The sequence below is a fragment of the Ovis canadensis genome, chromosome 2, assembly GCF_042477335.2.
Source record: "Ovis canadensis isolate MfBH-ARS-UI-01 breed Bighorn chromosome 2, ARS-UI_OviCan_v2, whole genome shotgun sequence".
Lineage (NCBI taxonomy): Eukaryota > Metazoa > Chordata > Mammalia > Artiodactyla > Bovidae > Ovis > Ovis canadensis.
The window spans coordinates 36,306,216-36,332,042 of NC_091246.1; the positions used below are offsets into that span (position 1 = coordinate 36,306,216).

At 40.2% G+C, this 25,827-nt stretch overlaps 1 protein-coding gene across 7 annotated transcripts in view; it reads left to right on the forward strand.

Moving 5' to 3' along the window:
- Nucleotides 1-25,827, forward strand: part of FRMD3 (FERM domain containing 3) — a 352,790-nt gene that overhangs the window by 42,444 nt on the left and 284,519 nt on the right. For 3 of the 7 annotated variants that reach the window (XM_069575864.1, XM_069575859.1, XM_069575863.1), the window contains exon 1: nt 11,911-12,157. The exons of the other annotated variants lie outside the window; for them this stretch is intronic. In XM_069575864.1, the coding sequence (XP_069431965.1) occupies nt 12,134-12,157 (24 nt within the window). In that variant the 5' untranslated portion in view covers nt 11,911-12,133. Of the gene's footprint in view, nt 1-11,910; nt 12,158-25,827 lie in introns of those variants that run through there. 7 annotated transcript variants of the gene reach the window in all.

Sequence of the window (25,827 nt, forward strand, 5' to 3'; positions counted from 1 at the left end):
AATCTATGGGGTCTCTAAGAGTCAGACACGACTTCACTTTCACTTTTCATTTTCAGGCATTGGAGATGAAAATGGCAACCCACTCCAGTGTTTTTGCTTGGAGAATTCCAGGTATGGGGGAGCCTGGTGGGCTGCTGTCTATGGTGTCACACAGAGTCAGACACGACTGAACGACTTAGCAGCAGCAGCAGCAGCAGCAGCAGCAGCAGCAGCAGCAGCAGCAGCAGCAGAGTCCAAAGAATACTTTAATTCTGCAGCCTTTTAAGGCATATTTCATTGACTAATTAACTCAGTTATTCAGCAAACATGTATCAGGCCTGCCTTGTGTTTAGATCACAGTGCTAGAGTTAGAAGAAAAACTCCATGAGATAGAAAAGTTTTTTTTTTTTAATGTCAACACATCCATCACCTCACGTAATTAATTTTTGTGTGTGTGGTAAGAAGTTCAAGATCTAACTCTTAGCAACTTTCAAGTATGTAATACAGCATGGTTACTATAGTCACCATGCTGTTCATCAGATCCCAAGTACTTATTCATCTAATAACTGGAAGTATATACCCTTTGACCCACATCATCCCATTTTCCCTACCTCAGCCCCTGCAACCACCACTCTACTCTTTGTTTCTTTGAGTTTAGCTTTTTTTAGATTTCACATATAAGTGAGATCCTAAATTATTTCTCTTTGTCTGCGTATTTTATGTAGTATAATGCCCTTGATCCATCTATGTTGTTGCAAGTGACAGGATTTCCTTCTTTTTAATAGAGGAATAATATTCCATTATGTATAAAACTATCACACATCTTTATCCATTCATTTGTGAATGGACTCTTAGGTTGTTTCCATGTCTTGGCTATTGTAGATAATGCTGCTATGAATGTTTGGTTACTGTAGACAGTGTTCCTATGAATGTAGGCATACAGATATCTCTTTGAGATACTGGTCTCCTTTAGAGGAGCCTTAACTGTAATGGGTGTGAGAGTTGGACTGTGAAGAAAGCTGAGTGCCGCAGAATTGATGCTTTTGAACTGTGGTGTTGGAGAAGACTCTTGAGAGTCCCTTGGACTGCAAGGAGATCCAACCAGTCCATTCTAAAGGAGATCAGTCCTGGGTGTTCATTGGAAGGACTGATGCTGAGGCTGAAACTCCAATACTTTGGCTACCTCATGAGAAGAGTTGACTCATTGAAAAGACTCTGATGCTGGGAGGGATTGGGGGCAGGAGGAGAAGGGGACGACAGGATGAGATGTCTGGATGGCATCACTGACTCGATGGATGTGAGTTTGAGTGAACTCTGGGAGTTGGTGATGGACAGGGAGGCCTGGCGTGCTGTGATTCATGGGGTCGCAAAGAGTCGGACACAACTGAGCGACTGAACTGAACTGAGCTGACGGTAATGACTCTCCAGAGCAGTAGTTCTCCAAGTGTGGTGACACCCCAGTGTTGATGTTGTGTATGTGTGTGTGTGTCTGTGTGCACTCACATGCTTGTACTGTGCACATACTGATAGCTCTGGAATTTGCTAGAGTAGGAAATGGACATTCATGAAGATTTAAATAAAAGTAGTGCACTTTGTTTTTTAGAGCAGTGTTTGATATAAAGAAAAACTGTGTCGTATATACATAATTTCCAGTACCCCTTCTCTGTCCTCTCACTCTCCTCTATTATTAACATTTTGCCTTAGTCTAGTACATTTGTTGCAGTTGATGAACAAATATTGATACGTTATTATTAACCCAGAGTTAACATCAGGGTCATTCTTCCCGTTGTATATACTTTGTTGAGTTTTGTCAAATGCACAATGTCCACAATAAGAGTCATATAGCATAGTTTCACTGCTCTAAAAATCCTCTGATTTCTATCTATTCATCCCTGCCTTCCTTCCTCCAAACTTAAGCAACCACTAAAAATTTTACTATCATTTCTATAGTTTTTCCTTTTCCAGATGGTAGTGTAGTTGAAATAAGATATTCATAGTGTTTTTAGACTGGCTTCTGTCACTTAGCAATGTGCATTTAAGGTTCCTCCACGCCTTTTTGTGACTTGTTGACCCATTGAATAATAAATATTCCATTGCCTAGATGTGCTATGATTTGTTTATCTATTGGAGGACATCTTGGCTGTTCCCAAGTTTTGGCAATTGTGAATAAAGCTTCTATAGACATCCATGTGCAGGTTGTTGTGTGAATAGAAGTTTTAAACTTACGTGAATAACTACTAAGGAACACAGTGCTGGATCATATTGTGAGATTATGTTTAGGCTGTAGATTCTGCCAAAGTAACCGTAATATGTTATATTTCCACCAGCAGTAAATGAGAGTTCCTGTTGCTCTACATCCCCACCAACATTTGGTGTGAGCATTTTGGAATTTAGCTACCTAATAGGTGTGTAGTCAGATCACACTGTAGGATATTTATTTATGTTAATTGAAGTAAAGTTGATTATAAGCTATGTAAGTTACAGGTATACAATATAGTGATTCATATTCTTTAAAGTTTATACTCCATTTATAGTTATTATAAAATATTGACTATATTCTCTTATTGTACAGTGTATCCTTGTAACTTATTTTAGACATAATAGCTTATACCTTTTAATTTCCCACCCCTCGATTGCCTTTTTCCCTTCCTTCTCTCCAGTGATAACCACTAGTTTGTTCTCTATATGAACCTGCTTCTTTTCTGTGCTATTCACTCATTTGTTGTATTTTTTAGAGTCTACATATAAAGTGATATCATATAGTATTTATCTTTCTCTGTCTGACATTTCATTAGCATGCTGCTGTTGCTGCTGCTGCTGCTGCTGCTGCTAAGTCACTTTAGTCATGTCCGACTCTGTGCGACCCCATAGATGGCAGCCCACCAGGCTTCTCTGTCCCTGGGATTCTCCAGGCAAGAATACTGGAGTGGGTTGCCATTTCCTTTTCCAGTGCATGAAAGTGAAAAGTGAAAGTGAAGTCCCTCAGTTGTGTCCGACTCTTAGTGACCTCATGGACTGCAGCCTACTAGGCTCCTCCGTCCACAGGATTTTCCAGGCAAGAGTACTGGAGTAGGGTGCCATTGCCTTCTCATAATACCCTCCAATTCAAACCATATCGTTGCAAATGGAAAAATTTCATTCTTTTTATTGCTCAGCAGTATTCCATTATATGTCTGTATATATATACATCTGAATATAGATATGGATACCACATCTTTATCCATTCATCTGTTGATGAATACTTAGGTTGCTTACATATCCTGGCAATTATAAATAGTGCTTCAGTGAACACTGGGGTCATGTATCTTTTCAAGTGAGTGTTTTAGGGTTGTTGTTTTTTTTGGGGGGGGAGTGGGTATATACCCAGGAGTAGAATTGCTGGATCATATGTAGTTCTATTTTTAATTTCTTAAGAAACCTCCATACAGTTTTCCACTGTGGCTGCACCAATTTACATTCCCACCAACAGTGTATGAGGATTCTTTTTTCTCCACATCCTCACCAGGATTTGTTGTGTTCTTTTTGATGCTAGCCATTCTGACAGAAGTGAGGTGATAGCTCATTGTAGTTTTGATTTGCATTTCCCTGATGATTATCTATGTTGAGCATCTTTTCATGTGCCTGTTGGCCATCTGAATTTAGGCTAATTTATTTTTTAACAGAGCAGACTAGGCACCTGAGCCTCACAAGTGCACGGCAGAGATAGGCAGGAGTGGAAAGCTGTGACTTATTAATGCATTCCAAGTCCTGCATGATTAAAAAATAATTTTCTTCATCATCATTTGTATTCATTAATGTAGCTAGTTTCAGTCAAGTGTCAGAACTGATGAGCACTCTCAGAGGCCCTCTCACCCGCTCCCCCATTCATACTGAATTTTTTTCCCCTTGCAGCACATCCTTCACTGATCCTCAGTTTTAGAGAGCTGGTCCTGTTGGGCTTTTCATCTTATTGTCAGTGCAGTGAGTTTGCAGCTGATTTGCCTGCAGGGGAATAGCATCTTGCTGGAGGCATCTTCTGGTGTCATTTTGGACAGTACCTCATTGAGTTTGTGTTTAGGTAGATGGTCTGTCGGAATTTTCTGGCTTTAGTTTTCTCTGGTGCCTGATGGAGGTCAGTGTCAGTAACAGTCATGATTGTCAGCTCACCAACTCTGTTTCAGGATTTTTGCATCTTGGTGGTAAAAACCAAAGATCTGGAAAATCAACAGGATATTCCCATGTTAGAGGTAACATACACTTTGTACATCACGTCCCATCTCAAAAATCTTTTTAAAAGCCCTTCTAAAAAAATCTCAGAGCTATTTCTCCAAAGTTTTGCCTTTCTCAGTTTTATCTCATTAATAGAAATTATAATACTAATGGGAGAGGGTGCTGGGAGTCTTAGAGCTATTCTTGCCTAGAAAATATAATTCTTTTGGTCTTATAAACATATGTATGTATTGTTCATATAAAATATATGTGTACATATGCATATTATATATAACAAACATATATATATATATATATATATATATATATGCTTCCTGGTGGCTCAGTGGTAAAGAATTCACCTGCCAATACGGGAGACTTGGGTATGCTCCCTAGGTCAGGAAGATCCTCTGGAGAAGGAAATGGCAACCAGTTTGAGTATTCTTGCCTGAGTAATCCCATGGACAGAGGAGCCTGACAAACTATAGTCCATGGGGTCACAAAAGAGTCAGACATGACTTAGAGACTAAACAACAACTATATCCATATATATATGTATATGTGTGTGTGTGTATATATATATATATAATTATCTAAGGTATTCTAGGCCAGCACTGTCCCATAAAACTTCCCTGATGATGAAAATTTTCTGCACCGTATACTACGGAAGCCTCTTGCCACATATGTCTATTAAACATTTGAAATGCAGCTAGTGCAACTGAGGAACTGTATTTTTCATTTTTAATTAATTTAAATGTAAATTATATGGTCCTATGTGCTTAATTGCTGAGAAATATAGGGGAGGACATAGATTGCTTGTTCAGTGCTAACTCTTTCCTTTGGCAAATTCACAGATATTTTATAGGAGGTAGAAATAAACTAAATTTGGAAAGCTTTTGGCCTATTAACTTTAACTATGAAATTTGAGATGCTTACTTAAAAATTTGTTTCTTGATGTGATTTTCTGTGTCAAGTTTGGCCCCAGATAGTTCTTAAGAAGTTTCGTAAATGGTGCACAGGACGTTTTAGGAACATGAGGCTTCAGTCTTTCTCTTGATGTCTTCTGTGGGCTGGGGTAAAGAGCCAAACAACGCTGAGCTTCAGAGTCCCATGTATAACAGGAACCACAGAGAGTAAGTACTCTGTTAAGAGGTCTAGCATCAGTGATGGATGGGACTGAGCAGAGCTATGGAATGAATTCCCTTTGCTCTGGAAATTTCTGATTTGGAAACCAGAGAAGTCAGGTGACTGGGAAGTGTATTAGTCAGGACTGGCTAGGGTATGCTGTGATAACAACAGGTTCAGCCTGAAATCTCAGGGACTTAATATCACAAAGGCTCAGTTCTTGCTCTTTCCATATCTAATGTTATTGAGCAGCTGTTAATAGCCTTTGTCCCTCATGCCGTAACTCTGTGATCCTGGCTGTTGCCATCTTGCTCTTTCATCATTGAAGCCACCAAGTTCCATGCAGGAGAGAAAAAGAGTGTGAATGGTGGCACACACCAGCTCTTAAGTGTTTAGACCCAAAAGGGACACAATCCCTTTTGCTCACACTTCAGGGGCCAGTGCTTGACCTTGGCCTTGACTGTGTAAGGGGGCTATAGAATGTGGAGGAGCACAGAGATATTTGGTAAGTTGCGAATTTGTTAAGCAATTAACAAAGCCTCTGCATTTAAAAAATTCCAACAGTTTAGAATGATTTTGGAATTTTCAACTGTTTCCATTAATTCCCTTAGATATAATTTGGGAGGTTGTGCAAAATATTTTATCTCTAGGCTTTTGTCCCAGTTTGGAATTTACTGGGATACTCTGTTTATGTAAATTTGACTTCTGTTTCATTTTTAACATTTGGTGTTACAATGCTAATTCACCTTAAGATCCTTTGGGCACAGGCATTCATAGATTTAAAAGAAAATTATGATAATTTCATTATCCATTTGAGCAGTTTTAGTTCACATCTTTTGGCATGTCTATTGGAGAAGGGAATGGCAACCCACTCCAATATTCTTGCCTGGAGAATTCCATGGACAGAGGAGCCTGGCAGGCTACAGTCCATGGTGTCACAAAGAGTTAGACGTGACTGAGTGACTTACACTTTAAAATACAAATGGAAAGAGTATCGTACATAATTTCCTCAAGCTTGTACTGTAGTTGGGCATTACTATAAAATTTTAGAAGCATGCTATGATTTGTTTTGTTTATTTTTAGCTTTGCAAAACCAAGTGTACTACAGATATGGTGAAATGCATTCTTCATTCATAACAGCCAGCTTTAAAGTGGCAAACATGGAGAAATCACTGTTTTCCCTAAATCTCTTTTTCCCATATCACATCTTAAGCCAATCATCTGTTGATGGGCACTTGAGTTACTTCCATGCCTTGGCTATTGTAAATAGTGCTGCTGTGAACATTGAGGTGCATGTTTCATTTTGAATTGGAGTTTTCATTTATTTTCCAGATATATGCCCAGGAGTGGACTTGCTGGATCATATGGTAGCCCTATTTTTAGTTTTTTAAGGAACCTCCGTATTGTTCTCCATAGTGGCTGCACCAATTCACAATCCTACCAACAGTGTAGGAGGGTCCCTTTTGTCCGTATCATTAGCATTTGTTATTTGTGTACATTTTCAAGATGGGCTTTCTGACTGGTGTGAGTTGGTACCTCACTACAATTTTGATTTGTATTTCTCTAATAATTAGCAATTAACAAGCACTTCTTTTTTCTCCTCTTAAAATTTTATTTATTTTAAATTAGAAGATAATTGCTTTACAATGTTGCGTTGGTTTCTGCTGTATCACAGTGTGAATCAGCCATACATAGGTATACATAAGTCCCCTCCCTCTTGAACCTCTCTCCCACCTCATCCCACTCTTCCAGGTTGTTGCCGAGCACCAAGTTGAGCTCGCTGCGTCACACAGTGAATTTCCATTGGATATCTATTTTACATATGGTGATGTACATGTTTCAGTGCTCGTTTCTCAGTCTGTCTCACCCTCTCCTTCCCCCGCTGTGCCCGCTAGTCTGTTCTCTATGTCTGCGTCTACTGCTGCCCTACAACTGTGTTAATCGGTACCATTTTCCTGGATTCCATATATATGCATTAATATATGATATTTAATAAGCACTCCTTGATGATTCTATATGATATTTAATAAGCACTCCTTGATGATTCTAACACTGGGATAGTCTAGGAACTCTGCTTAATTTTATTTTGAAGTAACCAAGTTTATCCAGGAATAGGAGGTTGAATTCTTGTCGGGTTGAAAATAGGACTATTGTTACATAAATAGGGTTAATGACAAAACACTAGTTAGTGTCCTTGACAAAGTACAGGTGATAAATTGGGTTGTATTTAATCAGTTTCTCAAACTTCAGTCATTACTCTGCAATTTTCACAATTTTTGCATGGTCTCATAATTTGTACAGTTATTTGTTTAATGCTTTTCTTTCCAATAAACAAACCAACTTATTGAAATGGGAAATTTCATGCTGTGAAATTGTGATTTTATCATCAAAAAGTTTTGTATACCACTTTTAATTATTTCAAGTACTCAGTGTGGAACCTGCAACATATTTGGGGGACATAGTGTAAATTAATTCATTGTTCCAATGTAAGAAGGTTACTGCTTTTAAGTACCAGTTTATGGATTTATTGGCTGAATCCCTGTAAGCTTGGGATATGCAAACACGCTTGTCAGAATTCAAGCATTTACGTTTCATTCGTAGCCTTCATTAAAGCAGAACATTTTTGGTTACACTAAGGAATGGTTAATCATAATAAATGATCATTACTGACATTTTTAATGTAATCATTTGTTTGACCTCACTTTTGGTTGGCCATGTTCATCTCTCTATTTGCTTATGGTGACCACAAAAAAATTACTATTTTCAAATAGCCTTTTAAAAAAAGTAAATACTAAGTCCATTCACCATGAATTTTGTTTTAGAAAAGTTGCTCACTCTACAAATCACTAGATACATGTACTTTCAGACATGGAACATTTTCTATGTTCTGCAGAAGGTTCTATAAGGTAAATGTGTGCACCATTGGTATTTTTGGCAATTTGAAATAATATCTAATAATTCCATCTTAACTGAGAGCTACATTTTTTCAATTTTCTTGTATTTACCATCAGCCTATCACCCTCTCTTGACCCTGTGTCCTCCTCAATTACTACCTTGAAAGGAAATTTCTCTCCACCCATGCAACCCACTCCAGTGTTCTTGCCTGGAGCATCCCAGGGACGGGGGTATCTGGTGGGCTTCCGTCTATGGGGTCACACAGAGTTCGACACGACTGAAGTGACTTAGCAGCAGCAGCAGCAGCAGCATGCTTCCTTTGCCCACTCCAGGTAGGTTTTTCTCCTCTTATTAAGGGGATCAATGGCTTTTGCTTTATTTAATTCAGCAGCTGGTTCTCAGATCTCATCTTACTTGACCTATGGGCTGATGTTGACACAGATGGCTATCTCTTCCTGGAGACTTGTTGTTACTTGGCTCTCAGGACCCTTTCCCTCCACCTTGATTTCCTTGTATCTCTGGGTCTCTACTTCTCCATCCCCTTGGCTGAGTCCTCATCTGTCCTCATCTCATCTGAGTCCCTTTATCTGGACTCAGATAAAGACAGTGAAATAAGGACAAAGATGCATGTAGAAAGATGTTTCATAGCATAATTTAAGTAAATAATTGGAAAAAATAGGAAGGTTAAATAAATTATGAAATGTCCATGTGATGGAATATTGTACACCTGGTAAAGTATTTTTTCAAAGAGTAATGGAGGATACTGGAAATATCAGTGATATTTTAAATTAGGGTATTCAACTGTGCTTATAGAATTATGCAGTTTTATAGAAAAAAAATCAAATACATGTTCAGTTCAGTTGCTCAGTCATGTCTGACTCTTTGCAACCCCATGAACTGCAGCACACCAGACCTCTCTGCCCGTCACCAGCTCCCAGAGTTCACTCAACCCGTGTCCATTGAGTCAGTGATGCCATCCAACCATATCATCCTCTGTCATCCCATTCTTCTCCCGCCCTCAATCTTTCCCAGCATCAGGGTCTTTTCCAATGAGTCAGCTCTTCGCATTAGGTGGCCAAAGTATTGGAGTTTCAGCTTCAGCATCAGTCCTTCCAGTGAACACCCAGGATTGATCTCCTTTAGGATGGACTGGTTGGATCTCCTTGCAGTCCAAGGGACTCTCAAGAGTCTTCTCCAACACCACAGTTCAAAAGCATCAACTCTTTGGCACACCCCTTTTTTTTATAGTCCAACTCTCACATCCATACATGACCACTGGAAAAACCATAGCCTTGACTAGACGGACCTTTGTTGGCAAAGTAATGTTTCTGCTTTTGAATATGCTATCTAGGTTGATCATAACTTTCCTTCCAAGGAGTAAGCGTCTTTTAATTTCATGGCTGCAGTCACCATCTGCAGTGATTTTGGAGCCCCCAAAATAAAGTCTGCCACTGTTTCCACTGTTTGTCCAGCTATTTGCCATGAAGTGATGGGACCAGATGCCATGATCTTAGTTTTCTGAATGTTGAGCTTTAAGCCAACTTTTTCACTCTCCTCTTTCATTTTCATCAAGAGGCTTTTTAGTTCCTCTCACTTTTTGCCATAAGGGTGGTGTCATCTACATATCTGACATTATTGATATTTCTCCCAGCAATCTTGATTCCAGTTGTGCTTTTTCCAGTCCAGCATTTCTCATGATGTACTCTGCATATAAGTTAAATAAGCAGGGTGACAATATACAGCCTTGACATACTCCTTTTCCTATTTGGAACCAGTCTGTTGTTCCATGTCCAGTTCTAACTGTTGCTTCCTGACCTGCATACAAGTTTCTCAGCAGGCAGGTCAGGTGGTCTGTTATTCCCATCTCTTTCAGAATTTTCCACAGTTGATTGTGATCCACACATTCAAAGGCTTTGGCCTAGTCAATAAAGCAGAAATAGATGTTTTTCTGGAACTCTCTTGCTTTTTCCATGATCCAGTGGACGTTGGCAATTTGATCTCTGGTTCCTCTGCCTTTTCTAAAACCAGCTTGAACATCTGGAAGTTCACGGTTCATGTATTGCTGAAGCCTGGCTTGGAGAACATACGTATATATGCACACTCAAAATATATATATGCACAGACAAAAGGCAGGTATAAATATATCACAATTTTGACAGATGTTAACTATTTGAAAAATTCAAAAGGATTATGCATTAATACCGTCCACGGAATTCTCCAGTCCAGAATACTGGAGCGGGTAGCTATTGCCTTCTCCAGAGGATCTTCCTGACCCAGGAATCAAACCACGGTCTCCTGCATTGCAAGTGGATTCTTTACCAGCTGAGCTATCAGGGAAACCCATAAAGGAAATAGTTTTTGTGAAAGCAAAAACCTGTCAAGATGGCAGAAAGAGCTGTTTCCCTGGGTAGGTTTCCAGGGAAGAGTATGGCAAAGGGATCAGTGGAGAAACATCCCAGATTTTCCTGAACCACTTCTTTTGATGTTGCCTTTTTATTTTAAACTAGTGTGAGGTCCAGGGGTATACTGCACATCACATTCTAATCTTATAAGAAAAATACCCATGGAAAAACTTGATGTGATTTTTCTGAATATCCATGACCTAAAAATATTTTACTCCTGGAGGACTCAAAACAAAGGGAGATGGAAGGAAGCCTTCTACACTGTACTGGCTGGAGTCACCAGCTTTGACTCTGAGCTTAAGGTATAGGACCGAGTTGTAAATACCCATCCACACCTGTTCTAACATCTTTGAGTGACCAGAAAGTTATGGAGTGTAGACATCTTTCAGTAGGAAAGTGGAGTTTGATGAGGCACATTTGGGGCCACTTTGCAGGGAGAAACCAAGACAAATCCCATACCATGTTTAAAGCCCAATGAGACGAGATTTTTTTTTAAAAAGACTATTTAATTAATTTATCTGGTTGTGTCTGATCTTAGTTGTGGCACGCAGGATCTTTCATTGTGGTGCACAGGTTGCTCTCTGGTTGTGCTGAGTGGACTCTGTAGTTGCAGCACGTGGGTATAGTTGCTCCGCGGCATGTGGGATCTTAGTCTCCCCATCAGGGATTCAACCTGTGTTCCCTGCACAGGCAGGCAGATTGTTAACCACTGGACCACCAGGCAAGCCCCGGAGACAAGATTTCTTAATGAGTAGGTTGTAGGTGCTTTATTATCATGTCCCCTGTGAAGTGCTGCCGTATTAACCAGGACTTATGGTGTGGTTGCTGTCTTTGTTGAACTCTCTCAGTGTGTCACTTTGCAGTTTCAGAAGAAAGATATTTCAATCAAATCACCTTCCATTTAGGATATTAATTAATGAGGGCAAGATTGCCCTGCAGTGACCTAGGAGAATGACAGGAAGTCTTGATTTATTCTTAATACATATGGGACTTTTCCCCTTGGGCCCAGGCTGTGATACATATACATTTTATAATTAAAATTATGTATTTCACAAATACATACAAGAGTAGATAGTAACTGACACCATCAACCGCCATCCAGTTTCAGAAGCAGCATGTTAACAAATATATTTTAAAAGGATTAACAAATATGTGAGCCCCACCCTATGGTCGCTGGTCCCTGTCCCTTTTCTTCCCTCTCTGGCATTACTGCCGTCCTGAATCTGGTGTCACATGCACAAGTCAATTTGCTTTGGGGAGGATAACTTTTCCTGGCAACCATACCCAGTTAAGTAGACGAGAGCTCAAAATACCACTTCCTGACAGACTGTAATGTAATCGCTCTCCTACAGTGGTCAGGGTGAGCCTCCAAAGTGGTTTTCTTGGCTGACCTTCCCATTTTCCATTGTGCCGGTCCCACAAGGGTTTGTGTGGAAGGACATGGATCGACAGAAGCTTTTGGTGTTGCTGATGTGCAGAATCTTTCAGACAGGTGACCCTGATGACTCATCACAGACCCGGAGTCCTGGTTGGTGCCCTTCAGCATGTGGGATCTTTCTCCAAGATGGGTAGGTGAGTGTGTGTGTGTGTTTGCGGGGGCAAGGTTCACTGGGCAAAGCTCCTCAGTATGCCTGTCCTTCCCAGGGCTCTGGCAGAGTACATTGAGTCCAGGGAGTCAGGAAATCCAGCAAGCATCACCTTTATTGTCTCCAATCACGTTTATGATCTTTTCTTGATCAGAGTTCAATTTGTTATCAAAACCCTCCCCTCTTATGCCTGGTGGAACAGCAAACTAATCACTGTTTCCTTTTATCTCAAGTTCCTGTAGTCAGATGTCCTAATTGATGTAGCTAAGAGGATACAAATTAAGTGCAGTGATACTTCCTGAAATAGTCTAGGTATTCCACTAAAAAAGGGGTTTCATGGGATATGCTAGTTTAAATAAACATGTTGAAAAATGGCAGAATTTCACAGAACCGTCAGTGTCCTAGTGCTTCTTGGGATTCTCCAAGAGTGAAATAAACATACATGGATGATTATCAAAGTCATCTGACATGAAATTTTTAAAACTGAAGCACCTCATGAAATGATGAACTTGGGACAGACTTTGGGCTCTACTGGAGTGTAGTATTTACTTTCCATGCATTTTCCCCCACTTTATTATGCTTGCTTTCTAAATGGTTGCTTTGGGCAACCACAGGAACTCTGTGTGTACGTGTGAGAGAGAGAGAGAGAGAGAGAGAGAGAGAGAGAGAGAGAGAAAGTGAGGGGAGAGGGAGAGAGAGGTGTGTTAACAAGTTGGATATTTCACAAACTGGTTAATTAGTCTGTAAGTCTGCAAATTATAGAAAGCTCACTAAAGGCATTTTTTTGGAAGGATTTTGGTGTTCTGGCATCTGCATCTCCTCATTCTCCAAATCCCAGTTGTGCCAAATAGATGAAAAGTTAATTCCAGTATGGAGTGCAGAACTGCAAAAGGAAGTTCAAAAAAGGCCCTTTTGTTTTTCCATAGCAACATTTCCCAGGAGTGTCCATCTTTGGGACCTACTCTGCCGCTAACGGTCTAGTGTTTTTGACAGATTTGCGGTTGTTTCTGCTTCTGGGATGAGCAGACTGCAGGGGAAGTTCCTGTAATGACTGTGGGGAAAGGCAGAGTTAGCAGATAAAAAGCCAGGTGATAGAAAATAAAAAGAGATTGGGTGTTAAGTGTGTTTTAGGGTTGGACACGACTGAGTGACTGAATTGAACTGAGAGTGGGGGGATTGACGGTAAGAAGATCAGGAAACACAAATCATATTTATTGGGATTGGAACAATGTTTGGCTGTCTCTTGTCTTTGAGATTTCAGTGATCTGCCCCTGGGGGTGTCTGACCTGGGAAGGCCACTTTGTTTCTCTTATGTTGATTGGACTTGGTTGTTACATTTATTGAGATTTTCATTAGTGAATTTTTTACCTGAAGGCATTAATTTTTAAGAGTATTATTATTTTAACATACTATTATTTTTAGCAGTATTGTATACATTTTTTCTCAGCTACTTGAAGGTTGAATCAAAAATAACAATTTTTAAAAGTGGTGAGTTCAGTATAGCTGTATAAAAGACCAGTTTTTAAAAATCTCATGTTGAATGACTAAATTTGCATTTGAAGATGGTAAAGTCAATGGCACTGTGTAGAGCTAATGTCTGAGACAAAGGGAAATGGCACCTTTGATTGTTGTGGGCACCAGACAGTCCAAGTGGCTCTGCTGAGTTTTGTGATGAACTTATATTAGTTTGTTACTCTAAATGCCCAACTCTCTCCTAAAACATGGTGCCCAGGCCCCATAGTACAGTGGTTGGAACTTTTCTTTCTTTCCACCTCTGCTTACCTAATATGAGATCTTGCAGGCTTCTGCCACAGGTCACACCAGGGCCACTTGACAGGGCTGTTGAGATGGCTGGAGACTTGAGCAGAATAAAGAATATCCTCTTTTCCTCCTGTCATTTATGAAACACACACACACACACGTCTGTGGGAGTGAGCTTCTGCTGAAGGGGGAAATGGGGGACTTCTGACAGTTTCACAATTTAGTCACTCTTAATTTCTTTCCCCCATTTTCCTTGTTGGATCTTCTTCATTATGCAGCATGGACAACGTCTAAATTATTTCCTGTTCCTATTTTTCACTTTGTCAAACATTTAGTGGGGGACCATTAAATGGGAGGACCATGCTGATGGTCCAGCCTTGGGTTTTGTGGGTGGGAAAGAGATTTTTCAATGAAGGAGACATGGTGCCTGCTCTTAAAAACCTCACTATTGAGTGGGTAGAACTTGTGTGGGTAGCTGGAGAGGCCTTCATGGAGAAAGTGAGTTGTGAGTGTGAAATGAAGTGAGGAGAATGATTCAAATATCAGGAGAGTGCAAGTATTGTGACCATTTTTTTTTCAAACATGATTCCCCTTTTCTAAATTGTAGATATTCTACTTATGGCTTCATTGGCCATTTATCTTCTTGTGTAATCCCTTGTGTTCTAATCCATAGGATTAAGCAATGAAATATTTCTTTTCACTGTTGATCAATTCCTCTGTGGGTTGCAGTTGCATCCAGGACTAAATTTGCTTTGAAAGATGGCTAAGCTTCAGTGGAGCTGTGTGAAATTAATGTTAGCTTAGGACTAAATGCAGAGTAAAGTATTTCAGAGGGGCTCCAAACAACATTTTTATTTCCATCTTTCCTTTTTGTGCATTGGTATGTTCCTTCTGTAGCTGAGTTGAAGGAGAGCATATTACCAAGATGTTTGTGCATCCTTGATGCCAATTATTTCCTTGTATGTAGGTTATGTAACTATAATAGAATTCTAGGGAAAAAACCTCAGTGGTTCAGTGTACTTCTTTACAAAAGAGATAAAAGCAGTATATATTTTAATAGAGTCAGATGTAGGACTACTGATGCTATAGGAAAACCTGTGAGAGTTAATAGCTTGGGCTCTGTTTCTGTTCTGGCTAAAACCAAATATTGGTGAAAATTCAACCTTTGTTGTTCTTGATGGGAAATTGAGAGAAAATTCATTTTGACCAGCCTTTCATTGCTGTGATGGGTGGTTAAACCATGGTAAGTTTCTGGTGGTGAAGATACTTTGGTGAAATTTAAAAAATAATTTTTGGGGTGCTAGATCCTTGAATTTACCCACTCCAGTACTCTTGCCTGGAAAATCCCATGGATGGAGAAGCCTGCGAGGATACAGTCCATGGGGCCGCAAAGAGTCGGACGTGACTGAGCGATTTCACTCACCCCAAACTTCAACTCTATTCATATGCAAAGGCCCCCAATGTGTAGTCAGACCTGGAAAGTCTCTTTGCACTCTCCTGATACATTTAATCATTCCTTTTTCTGTGCTAGCTCCTTATACAGAATGATTTGTGGTTAAATCTCTCTCTCAGGGACTCTCCTCGTATGTCTGCATTCCTCAATCTGCAGGCCAGGACTGTCATGTAGGGAGGGCTTAGAAAATATTTGCTGCATTCAATTCATTTGTTGAGGCTCCAGCAGTATCCTGGAGATCTGTTATTACATCCCATCTATGTCTTCAGAAGCCTTTCAGAAGATTTCTGAGATGAGGTGGTTTGTATTAAAATTCAGTTTCTTACAAGTAGAGAGAAATATACAGATGGTCTTTATCTCTTATTCCACTGAGATAGGCTTTTTGGAGTGGGGAGGAGAGAGGGAGGTAGTGAAGTCTTGGTGCTTAGGAATAATCAGAAGTGCTTTTGACAAAACCTGTTTGATTCATTTGGTAAGGTGGCTTTTTGGTGACCGTTCATAATCCACTACTAATGGTATTTTCCCCACTGGCATAAATTTTACTTTCTGTTGATGATAACTTGGGTGACGCCATTAATATTCTCTTCTTGCTCTTTTGAAAACAACAGCATGTCAAACGAGATGAATGGCAGGGGTTAGATGGGAAGTAGTGCTGTTTGCAGTGCAAGCAGTGTTGAAAGGATCCCTGCTAACGAAGTGCTTAGACAAAACATGCTTACAGCGGTGCTTGGGAGGATATTCAAAATCAGTCTATGGCATCATGTTGATTCAGGATGTCTTTGTTAATGCAAGAATTTATTTCAAATTTAGGCATAGTGCTGAATATTCAGTGATTGCTATCAAAGGACTTAGTGGGGGGTGTGTGTGTGTGTGTGAATGGAAACATTAACTAATGTTCTTTTAAACAAAGGCATAGAATAAGTCCCATTATGTCATAGGTTTTAATGACTTAGACATAGATTCATGGGCCAGTGGAAACAGGTGGGCTCACCTGGTAGAATACATAAGCTGAGATGAGCTGGGGAAGGATTTGGTCACTTGACTGGCAAGCACCCTTGAACTGCCATGTTTGAGAAAGTGCATTCTTTTCCCTGCCGCCTGCTGGCTGCCAAATGTAGCTTCCCAGGGACTCTGGAGGCCCTGATGATGGGCAAAACCTTAGGCTATCGTAAAGTGTACAGCCTAGAAGAGATGCTCAGTGCTGGTCTGCCTTGGCGAGCTATTATAAGTAGGCAGAGTATGTTTTTATAGCCCCTTTGGTCTCAGCTTCAAAACTGAGTCTCTGTATCCCACCGCTGCCACCTCTATAGGGCTTCCCTGGTGGCTCAGAGGGTAAAGCATCTGCCCGCTATGTGGGATACTGGGGTTCGATCCCTGGGTCAGGAAGATCCCCTGGAGAAGGAAATGGCAACCCACTCCAGTATGCTTGCCTGGAGAATCCCCTGGACGGAGAAGCCTGGTAGGCTACAGTCTGTGGGGTCACAAAAAGTCGGACACAACTGAGCGACTTGACTTCACTTCATGGAATTTAGTGAATGTATGTTATTCACTGTTGATCAACAGAGATGTTTTGCCTGTACAAGGGGGTAATGTGAATAATTTTTTGCGGTAGGATTATACATTAATATACTCATATATGCATTATAGTATATTTTACATTGAGCTTCCCTGATGGCTCAGATGGTAAAGAATCTGCCTGCAAGGGAGGAGACCTGGGTTCAATCCCTGTGTCAGGGCTCTTCTTGAGAATCTTCCCCTGGAAAAGGAAATGGCTACATTTCCTTGGAAATCCATGGACAGGGGAGCCTGGTGGGCTATAGTTTTTGGGGTTGCAAAGAGTTGCACATGACAAACATACACACATTTTTTACATTATGTATAATATATATGATACACATTGAACTTGGTACCATATATCCATTAATATATTAGAATCTGGTAAAAGAGCTTTAAACCACTCCAGTGTTCTTGCCTGGAGAATCCCATGGACAGAGGAACCTGGTGGGCTGCTGTCCACGGGGTTTGCACAGAGTCGGACGTGACTGAAGCAACTTATCATGCATGCATGCAAGAGCTTTTTTCCTCAAATTTGTTGAAGGTGTTTAAGAATCACTGGCATGTAGGGAACTTGTATTCTCTTGGTTAAATCCACCTAATTTTTATAGATCTTATGTGTGTGTGTGAGAGAGAGAGAGACATGATACATTAGTGCCTGAGTACAGAGCTGGAATTCAGGTTTTGTGACACCTGGCACAGCACTCTTTTTACTGTACTGTGCTGTGCTCAGTTGCTCCAGTCTTGTCCAACTCTTTGCAACTCCATGGACAGTAGCCCGCCAGGCTCCTCTGTCCATGAGATTCTCCAGGCAAGAATGCTGGAGTGGGTTATCATGCCCTCCTCCAGGGGATCTTCCTGACCCAGGTATCGAACCCGAGTCTCCTGCATCTTCTGCATTACAAGCGGATTCTTTTCCTACTGAGCCACTGGGGAAGCCCCTCTCTATGTACTACCCCAGCTAGCCTGTCCTTTCTTTGCTCTTCCCTGAGTCATATCTCAGTAGTGGGAATCCCAAAAGTGAACTCTTAATGATGCAAAGTAGTATTTCCCAATGGGCTTCCCTGGTGGCTCAGACAGTGAAGAATTTGCCTACAATGCGGGAGACCTGGGTTTGATCTCTGGGTTGGGCAGATCCCCTGGAGAAGGGCATGGCAACGCACTCCAGTATTCTTGCCTGGAGAATCCCATGAACAGAGGAGCCTGGCGGGCTGCAGTCCATGGAGTCACAAAGAGTCAGACATGACTAAGCGCCTTTCACTACCACTAAGGAGTATTTCCCATCTGTCCCCGCAACAGAGGATCAGTGAGGCTGCACCGCACCCCAAGGGTTTGACAGGAAAGCCAGCTTTAGCTGTGAGACATGATACGTCTCTCATTCAGAATTTAATGATCTGAAGAACTCAACTACTTCTAAATTATTTTTCTCAGTTTTAATGAAATTGCTTAGTGTAATTAAGTGCTATGTGGCAGTAAAGCACAATGGACTATTTACAGATCTCCTATCTCCTAAAGATCAAAATGGGATTGGAAAATTAGTCATGTTCCTGTTAAATTATTTATGACTTACTCTGTGGTTTAATGAGATGGTTGTTAGTATAAGGCAAGCCAGCTGATTTTCTGCATCAGATTACAGAAGGACATTTTAGATCAGAAATATAAACTATAAGTGTATATAATTTTACACACCAGTGAGAAAATGGCATAACTCAGGTTGGCTGTCTGTGAACAATCTTCTCCAGCCCCCTGTGCAGAATTCTGATCTAGGTTCATGTGTCTGATGTCATCTTGATGAGGATTTATTAGTGAATGCCCAGACATAGCTAGTCATTGATGTTTGTTTCTCTGCCTGAAGCCTAGGGACAGAATTACACCAGTCCTCCAGAACCCAAGGAAGCTAAGGCATTGACATATGTTTATTTAGTATCCATAGCAGTGGACTTTATTATATGTGTTTTTCTTGGGGAGGGGGGAATTAATAGACTATATCTCTAGATATATGTCAGAGCCTTTCTCTATATTGTTTCTTTCTTTCTTTCTTTTTTTTTTTAACAACTGCTTTGGTTTTACTAGGGTGCAAATAATATTTCCCAAGCTCAAGTCATTTCCCTTCCAGTAGATTTGAGACTTTTTCTTGACTAATCATTGATATTTTTACTTCTTTAAAAATTGGCAACACGTTTGTAAAATACAGATGTCTACGCTTGACTGAGTCCTTTTTCCTTTGCCACATTTCCCCATGATTGATTGAGGGGATTCTGTGACTGGGAAAAATTCCAGTGCCTATGTTATACTCTGTATTGGCAAGGAATATTATTTAAAAACATGCTTACTTGCTTAAGGTTCCTTCCTATAGCTAGTGTGGAAACAGAAGGAACATATCTAGATAAATTCTTTAAAGAAATTTATTAATATAAAGGGTTGTGGGGGGAAGTTTTATACTAATTGTTAAGAAAGACTTTAAACATATTTTCCTAAGGAATGCTTCCCTGGTGGCTCAGAGGTTAAAGCATCTGCCTGCAATGCGGGAGACCTGAATTCGATCCCTGGGTTGGGAAGATCCCCTGGAGAAGGAAATGGCAACCCACTCCAGTATTCTTGTCTGGAGAATCCCATGGACGGAGGAGCCTGGTGGGCTGCAGTCCACGGGGTCCCAAAGAGTTGGACACGACTGAGCAACTTCACTTTCTTTCTTTCTTTCTCTTAAGGGGTAAGCACTTACCCTTTTTTTATTTTTATGAGTTTTTAAAAAATTTTATTGGAGCACAATTTCTTTACAATGTTGTATTGGTTTCTGCTGTCCATTAAAGTGAATCAGCTATACATAAGCATATGTTGCCTCCCTCCCACTCCACCCCTACCCCACCTTCTAGGTCATCACAGAGCTGAGCTGAGCTCCCTGTGCTATGCAGCATATTCTCACTAGCTATCTATTTTACACATGATAGTATATGTATATGTCAGTGCTAATATATACTCATAATATATATCTTTCAACTTGTCCCTCCCTCTCTTTCCCCCACTGTGTCCACAAGCCCATTCTCTATGTCTGTGTCTTTATTCCTGTCCTACAGATAGGTTCATCAGTACCATTTTTGTAGATTTCATATGTATGCATTAATATAAAGGATTTGTTTTCCTTTTTCTGACTTCACTCTGTATGACAGACTCTAGGTTCATCCATGTCACTGCAAATGACCCAATTTCATTCCCTTTTTGGTTGAGTAATATTCCCTTGTGTATATGTACAACATCTTTATGCATGCATCCATCAATGGACGTTTAGATTGCTTCCATTTCCTGGCTATTGTAAATAGTGCTGCAATGAACACTGGGGTACATATATCTTTTCAAATTTTGGTTTTCTCAGGGTGTATGCCTAGTAGTGGGATTGCTGGGTTACGTGATAGTTTTATTCCTAGTTTTTAAAGGAACCTCCATATTGTTCTCTACAGTGGTTGTATCAACAGTGCAAGAGGTTCCCTTTTCTCCATATCCTCTCCAGCATTTATTGTTTGTAGATTTTTTTGCTGATATCCATTCAGTCCACTGTGAGGTCATACCTCATTATAGTTTTGATTTGCATTTCTCTAATAATCAGTGATATTAAATATCTTTTCAGCACTTATCCTTAAGCTCCAAAATTTCACCAGAAATATTCTCTTCCAGTGATGAAAATAAATTCTCTGTAGTGACTCTGAAGGCCTACTGTGTGCCTTTAGAATCAGAAGCTTTGTCTGAAACACATTTTCCATGGCCCATAGGGGTGTGTGCAGGCTCAGTACTGCACTTGGATTCTTTACACCCAACATAGTTTTAAATTCACACCCTGTCATTTTACACTGTGCCACAGTTTACATTTGCATCAGACAAGGTTTTAGACATTAGAATCAGACGTTAGAATCCACAATAGCTCACTTAAACACAAAGGGGTTTATTAAGTGGTGTAGGCTCAATGGCAGGGTGGTAAATGGATTCAAACAGATTCAGGGCGGAGCTCCCAGGAACAGTTCCAAAACCACACTGTCGAAGCAGACTGTCAAAGGTGCTGCTGTCGCTGCCATGACCAGGAGGCTGCCTGCCATGCCAGGGTGTCCCTGCGACAGCTCCTGGTCCGGAATCACGCCTCCTCTGCCACCTCCTGAACTTACAAACACAGCTCATATGGCTCTCAGAGGTGGGAGTGGGCCCACATTCGTGGTTGGATTCTTTGACTTAAATTGGTTTGCTGGTGGCATCTATGCTCCTTCCTGCCCGTGGGTGTGCACGAGCTCTTCCACCTAATTGGGGTACCTCTATTTCTTCCCTTCTGATTGAATTTCCATCCTCCTTCCTTTTTGGTTTGTAGCCCAAGATACCTTATTTCCGAATCCACCCCTATAGCTGCTGGCTTCAGAAATGTTCCTATTTCATAATGTTCTACAATACTTTTTTTAAAAATAAAAATTGTGTATATTTAAGAATGTAAAAATGATACTTTGATATATATATTGTGAAATGACTACTACACGTCTATCACATCACATAGTTATCATTTTTGTTGTGAGAACACAAGATCTACTCTCTTAGCAAATTTTAGTATAAAATGCCATATTATCAACTGTAGATACCCTGCTGTACATTTAATCTCTAGAACTTATCATCTTACATAATTGAAACTTTCTTCCTACTGACCGGCATCTCCCATTTCCCCTACCTCTCTGTCCTGGTAACAGTCACTATACTCTCTGTATCTATGATTTTGACTATTTTAAGATTCCATATATAAATGAGATCAGACAGATTTTTTTTCCTTTCTGTATCTGGTTTATTTCACGTAATATAATGTCTTTCAGGTTCATCTATGAGGACAGAATTTCCTTCTTTTTTAAGGCTGAATAGTATTCACTGTGTATACATATATGTTCCACAAATTTGTTCATCTGTCGATAGACACTTAGGCTGTTTCCGTATCTTGGTTGTTGTGAATAATACTGCACGGAACATGGGAGTGAAGATATCTCTTCAAGATACTGATTTCATTTCTTCCAGATATATATGCTGAAGTGGGATTTTTGGATCCTATGGTAGTTCTATTTTAGTTTTTTGAAGAATCTTCATACTATTTTCCACAGTGGCTGTACCAGTTTACATTTCTAGCAACAGTTCACCAGGGTTGTTTTTCTCCATATCCTTGCCAATACTTGATGTCTTTGTCTTTTTGGTAATAGTTGTGCCAACAGAGTACTTATTGTATTTATGAAAAGTGAAAGTGTTAGTTGCTCAATTGTGTCTGACTCTTTGTGACCCCGTGGACTATAAACTACCAGGCTCATCTGTCCATGAAGTTCTTCAGGCAAGAATACTCAAGTGGGTTGCCATTCCCTTCTCCAGGGGATCTTCCTGACCCAGGGATTGAACTCAGGTTTCCTGCATTGCAGGCAGATTCTTTACCATCTGAGCCACTGGGGAAACCCATCATATTTATGTACCAATTATTTATGTTGTACTATTAAGAAGTTTACATGTCCTATTTTCCTGAGTAGTAACTCCACACTTTATACCTGTTTTCATCCCCTAAACCTAGTAGAATATACTATAGTAGACCTTTGTTGTTGGTGTTAACTATAATCATTGACAGCATCAGTTCAGTTCCGTCACTCAGTTGTGTCTGACTCTTTGCGACCCCTATGGACTGCAGCATGCCAGGCCTCCCTGTCCATCACCAACTCCCAGAGTTTACTCAAACTCATGTCCATTGAGTCGGTGATGCCATCCAACCATCTCATCCTCTGTTGTCCCCTTCTCCTCCCACCTTCAATCTTTCTCATCATCAGGGTCTTTTCAAATGAGTCAGCTCTTCACATCAGGTGGCCAAAGTATTGGACCAGCTTCAGCATCAATATTCAGGGTTGGTTTCCTTTAGGATTGACTGGTTTGATCTCCTTGCAGTCCAAGGGACTCTCAGGAATCTTCTCCAACATCACAGTTCAAAAGCATCAATTCTTCGGTGCTCAGCTTTCTTTATATCCAACTCCCACATCCGTACTTGACTACTGGAAAAACCATAGCTTTGACTAGAGGGAACTTTGTTGGCAAAGTAATGTCTCTGCTTTTTAATATGCTGTCTAGGTTGTTCATAGCCTTTCTTCCAAGGAGCAAGTGTCTTTTAATTTCATGGCTGCAGTCACCATCTGCAGTGATTTTGGAGCCCCCCAAAATAAAGTCTGACACTGTTTCCCCATCTATTTGCCATGAAGTGATGGGACTGGATGCCATGATCTTAGTTTTCTGAATGTTGAGCTTTAAACTAACTTTTTCACACTCCTCTTTCACTTTCATCAAGAGGCTCTTTGTTCTTCTTCACTTTCTGCCATAAGGGTGGCGTCATCTGCATATTTGAGGTTATTGGTATTTCTCCCAGCAGTCTTGATTCCAGCTTGTGCTTCCTCCAGCCCACGTTTCTCATGATGTGCTCTGCATATAAGTTAAATAAGCAGGGTGACAATATACAGCCTTGATGTACTCCTTTTCCAATTTGGAACCAGTCTGTTGTTCAATGTTCAGTTCTAACTGTCGATTCTTGACCTGCATACAGATTTCTCAGCATGGAGTCTGGTTTTTCTTGGAATATTCCATCAACCCTCTTTCAGGCTTTCTACATAGTAAATGCTTAAGGATGCTGTTGGCCACTCCATAGACAGATTTTAGTATCCATCTATGTCTTTAAAAAAGAACTCTTTGCCCATTGTTACTGTATGTAACTCACAAAAAACTTTACAGTCTTTGTTGAGATCATCTGGTGGGGAATCCAGCAAATAAATATCCTTTGAAATTTTCAAACAGGTGGATGCTGCTTCCAAAAATATACTTGGTAGGAACTCCCTGTAAATGAACCTTCCTTATGGCTTCCCAAGTGATTCAATGGTAAAGAATCTGCCTGCCAATGCAGGAAATGCAGGAGACGTGGGTTTGTTCTCTGGGCCATGAAGATCACCTGGAGAAGGAAATGGCAACCCACTCCAGAATTCTTGCCTGGAGAATCCACAGACAGAGAAGCCTGGCGGGCTACAGTCCATGGGGTCACAAAGAGTTGGATATGACTTAGTAACTGAGCACATACACTCATCTGCAAGCCTTGTCACCAATGGTTAAGTTGTCCTGGAGACAGTGAAGAGCCTCGAAAGAAGAAAGGCTGGAAAAGTGCTAGTGGTTTGCTCTCTTCACTTCTGTTTGTTTGCCTTGAGTCTGATTTGTTAGGAATTTACTTTATATGTAATATATATTTAAAAAACCTAAAACACACCAACAGGATTTCCCAAGTCAGGATATTGGCTGTCTGCACAAAGGGTTCTGTGATCAAATACCACTGGAAAAGATTACAATACCCTTCTTGGTGATCACAGGGCTCATTAGCATGTAAAGTGCTGTGGGAAAAAGAAACAGGTTTGATTTTATTGAGCTTTCAGAGTTTCCCTTCCTTGACTGAGGACTCCTCTTTTCTAAATTACTTTGAAACATCTCATAGAATTATTCTTGAAGTGAATACCCTGGAAATTTGGGACAAACCAACGTTTCATACATGGAATTTGAGTTTAAACAAATGATGGTACTTACCTTGTAAAAAAGTTAGTATTGAACTTCTTGCTAATGTGAATTTGTATATACTGATTTTCCTTTAATGGTGTCATTGTAGTATTTGGTTTGACAATGTATGGATAGTCTTCTAAATAACAATCATTTTAAAAAGCTGAAAGTAGATTTTCTCTTAGAGAATTGTCCTTTTTTATCATTATACCTAGAAAAGCCATTTTCCCCCTTTGATTTTTGTTTTTCCTTTTTTTTTTTAATTTTAAAATCTTTAATTCTTACATGCATTCCCAAACATGAACCCCCCTCCCACCTCCCTCCCCAGAACATCTTTCTGGGTCATCCCCATGCACCAGCCCCAAGCATGCTGCATCCTGCGTCAGACATAGACTGGCGATTCAATTCACATGATAGTATACATGTTAGAATGTCATTCTCCCAAATCATCCCACCCTCTCCCTCTCCCTCTGAGTCCAAAAGTCCATTATACACATCTGTGTCTCTTTCCCTGTCTTGCATACAGGGTCGTCATTGCCATCTTCCTAAATTCCATATATATGTGTTAGTATACTGTATTGGTGTTTTTCTTTCTGGCTTACTTCACTCTGTATAATCGGCTCCAGTTTCATCCATCTCATCAGAACTGATTCAAATGAATTCTTTTTAACGGCTGAGTAATACTCCATTGTGTATATGTGCCACAGCTTTCTTATCCATTTTTCTTTAAAATGCCTCTGGTACACAGAATTCGATCAATCATAATTCCTAGTTTATGATACACTCACATCATTGGAACATGGAAGATATTCCTCTTTTTTGTTTATAATAATGTAATTAGTATCCATTAACCTGGGACCTTAGCAGTAAATAACATCTAACATATACGTACTCTCCAACCCCATCTTTCTGCTGCATTCTACCTGGGATAGAATAAGAAGGAAGAAAGGACAAAGTTTGTTAAAAATTACATGCTTAAAAATAATCATTTGATATATTAGGCAAGAGTCAGACACAACTTAGTGACTGAACAGCAACAACAACAAATAGTACTTCTATTTTAATTTTTGGAGGGATCACCAAACTGTTTTCTATAGCAGCTGCACCAGTTCACATCCCACTAGATCTCCAATTTCTTTACATTCTCATCAACACCTGCTGTTTCTGTTCTCTTTTCAATCAATAACCACTCCAGTGGATGTGAACAGGTATCTCATCGTGGTTTTGATTTGCGTTTTCCAAACGACTAATGATTTTGAGGCTCATTTCATGTTCTCAGGACTCTCTTGGAGATCTTATGAAAAATATGGACTTTCTC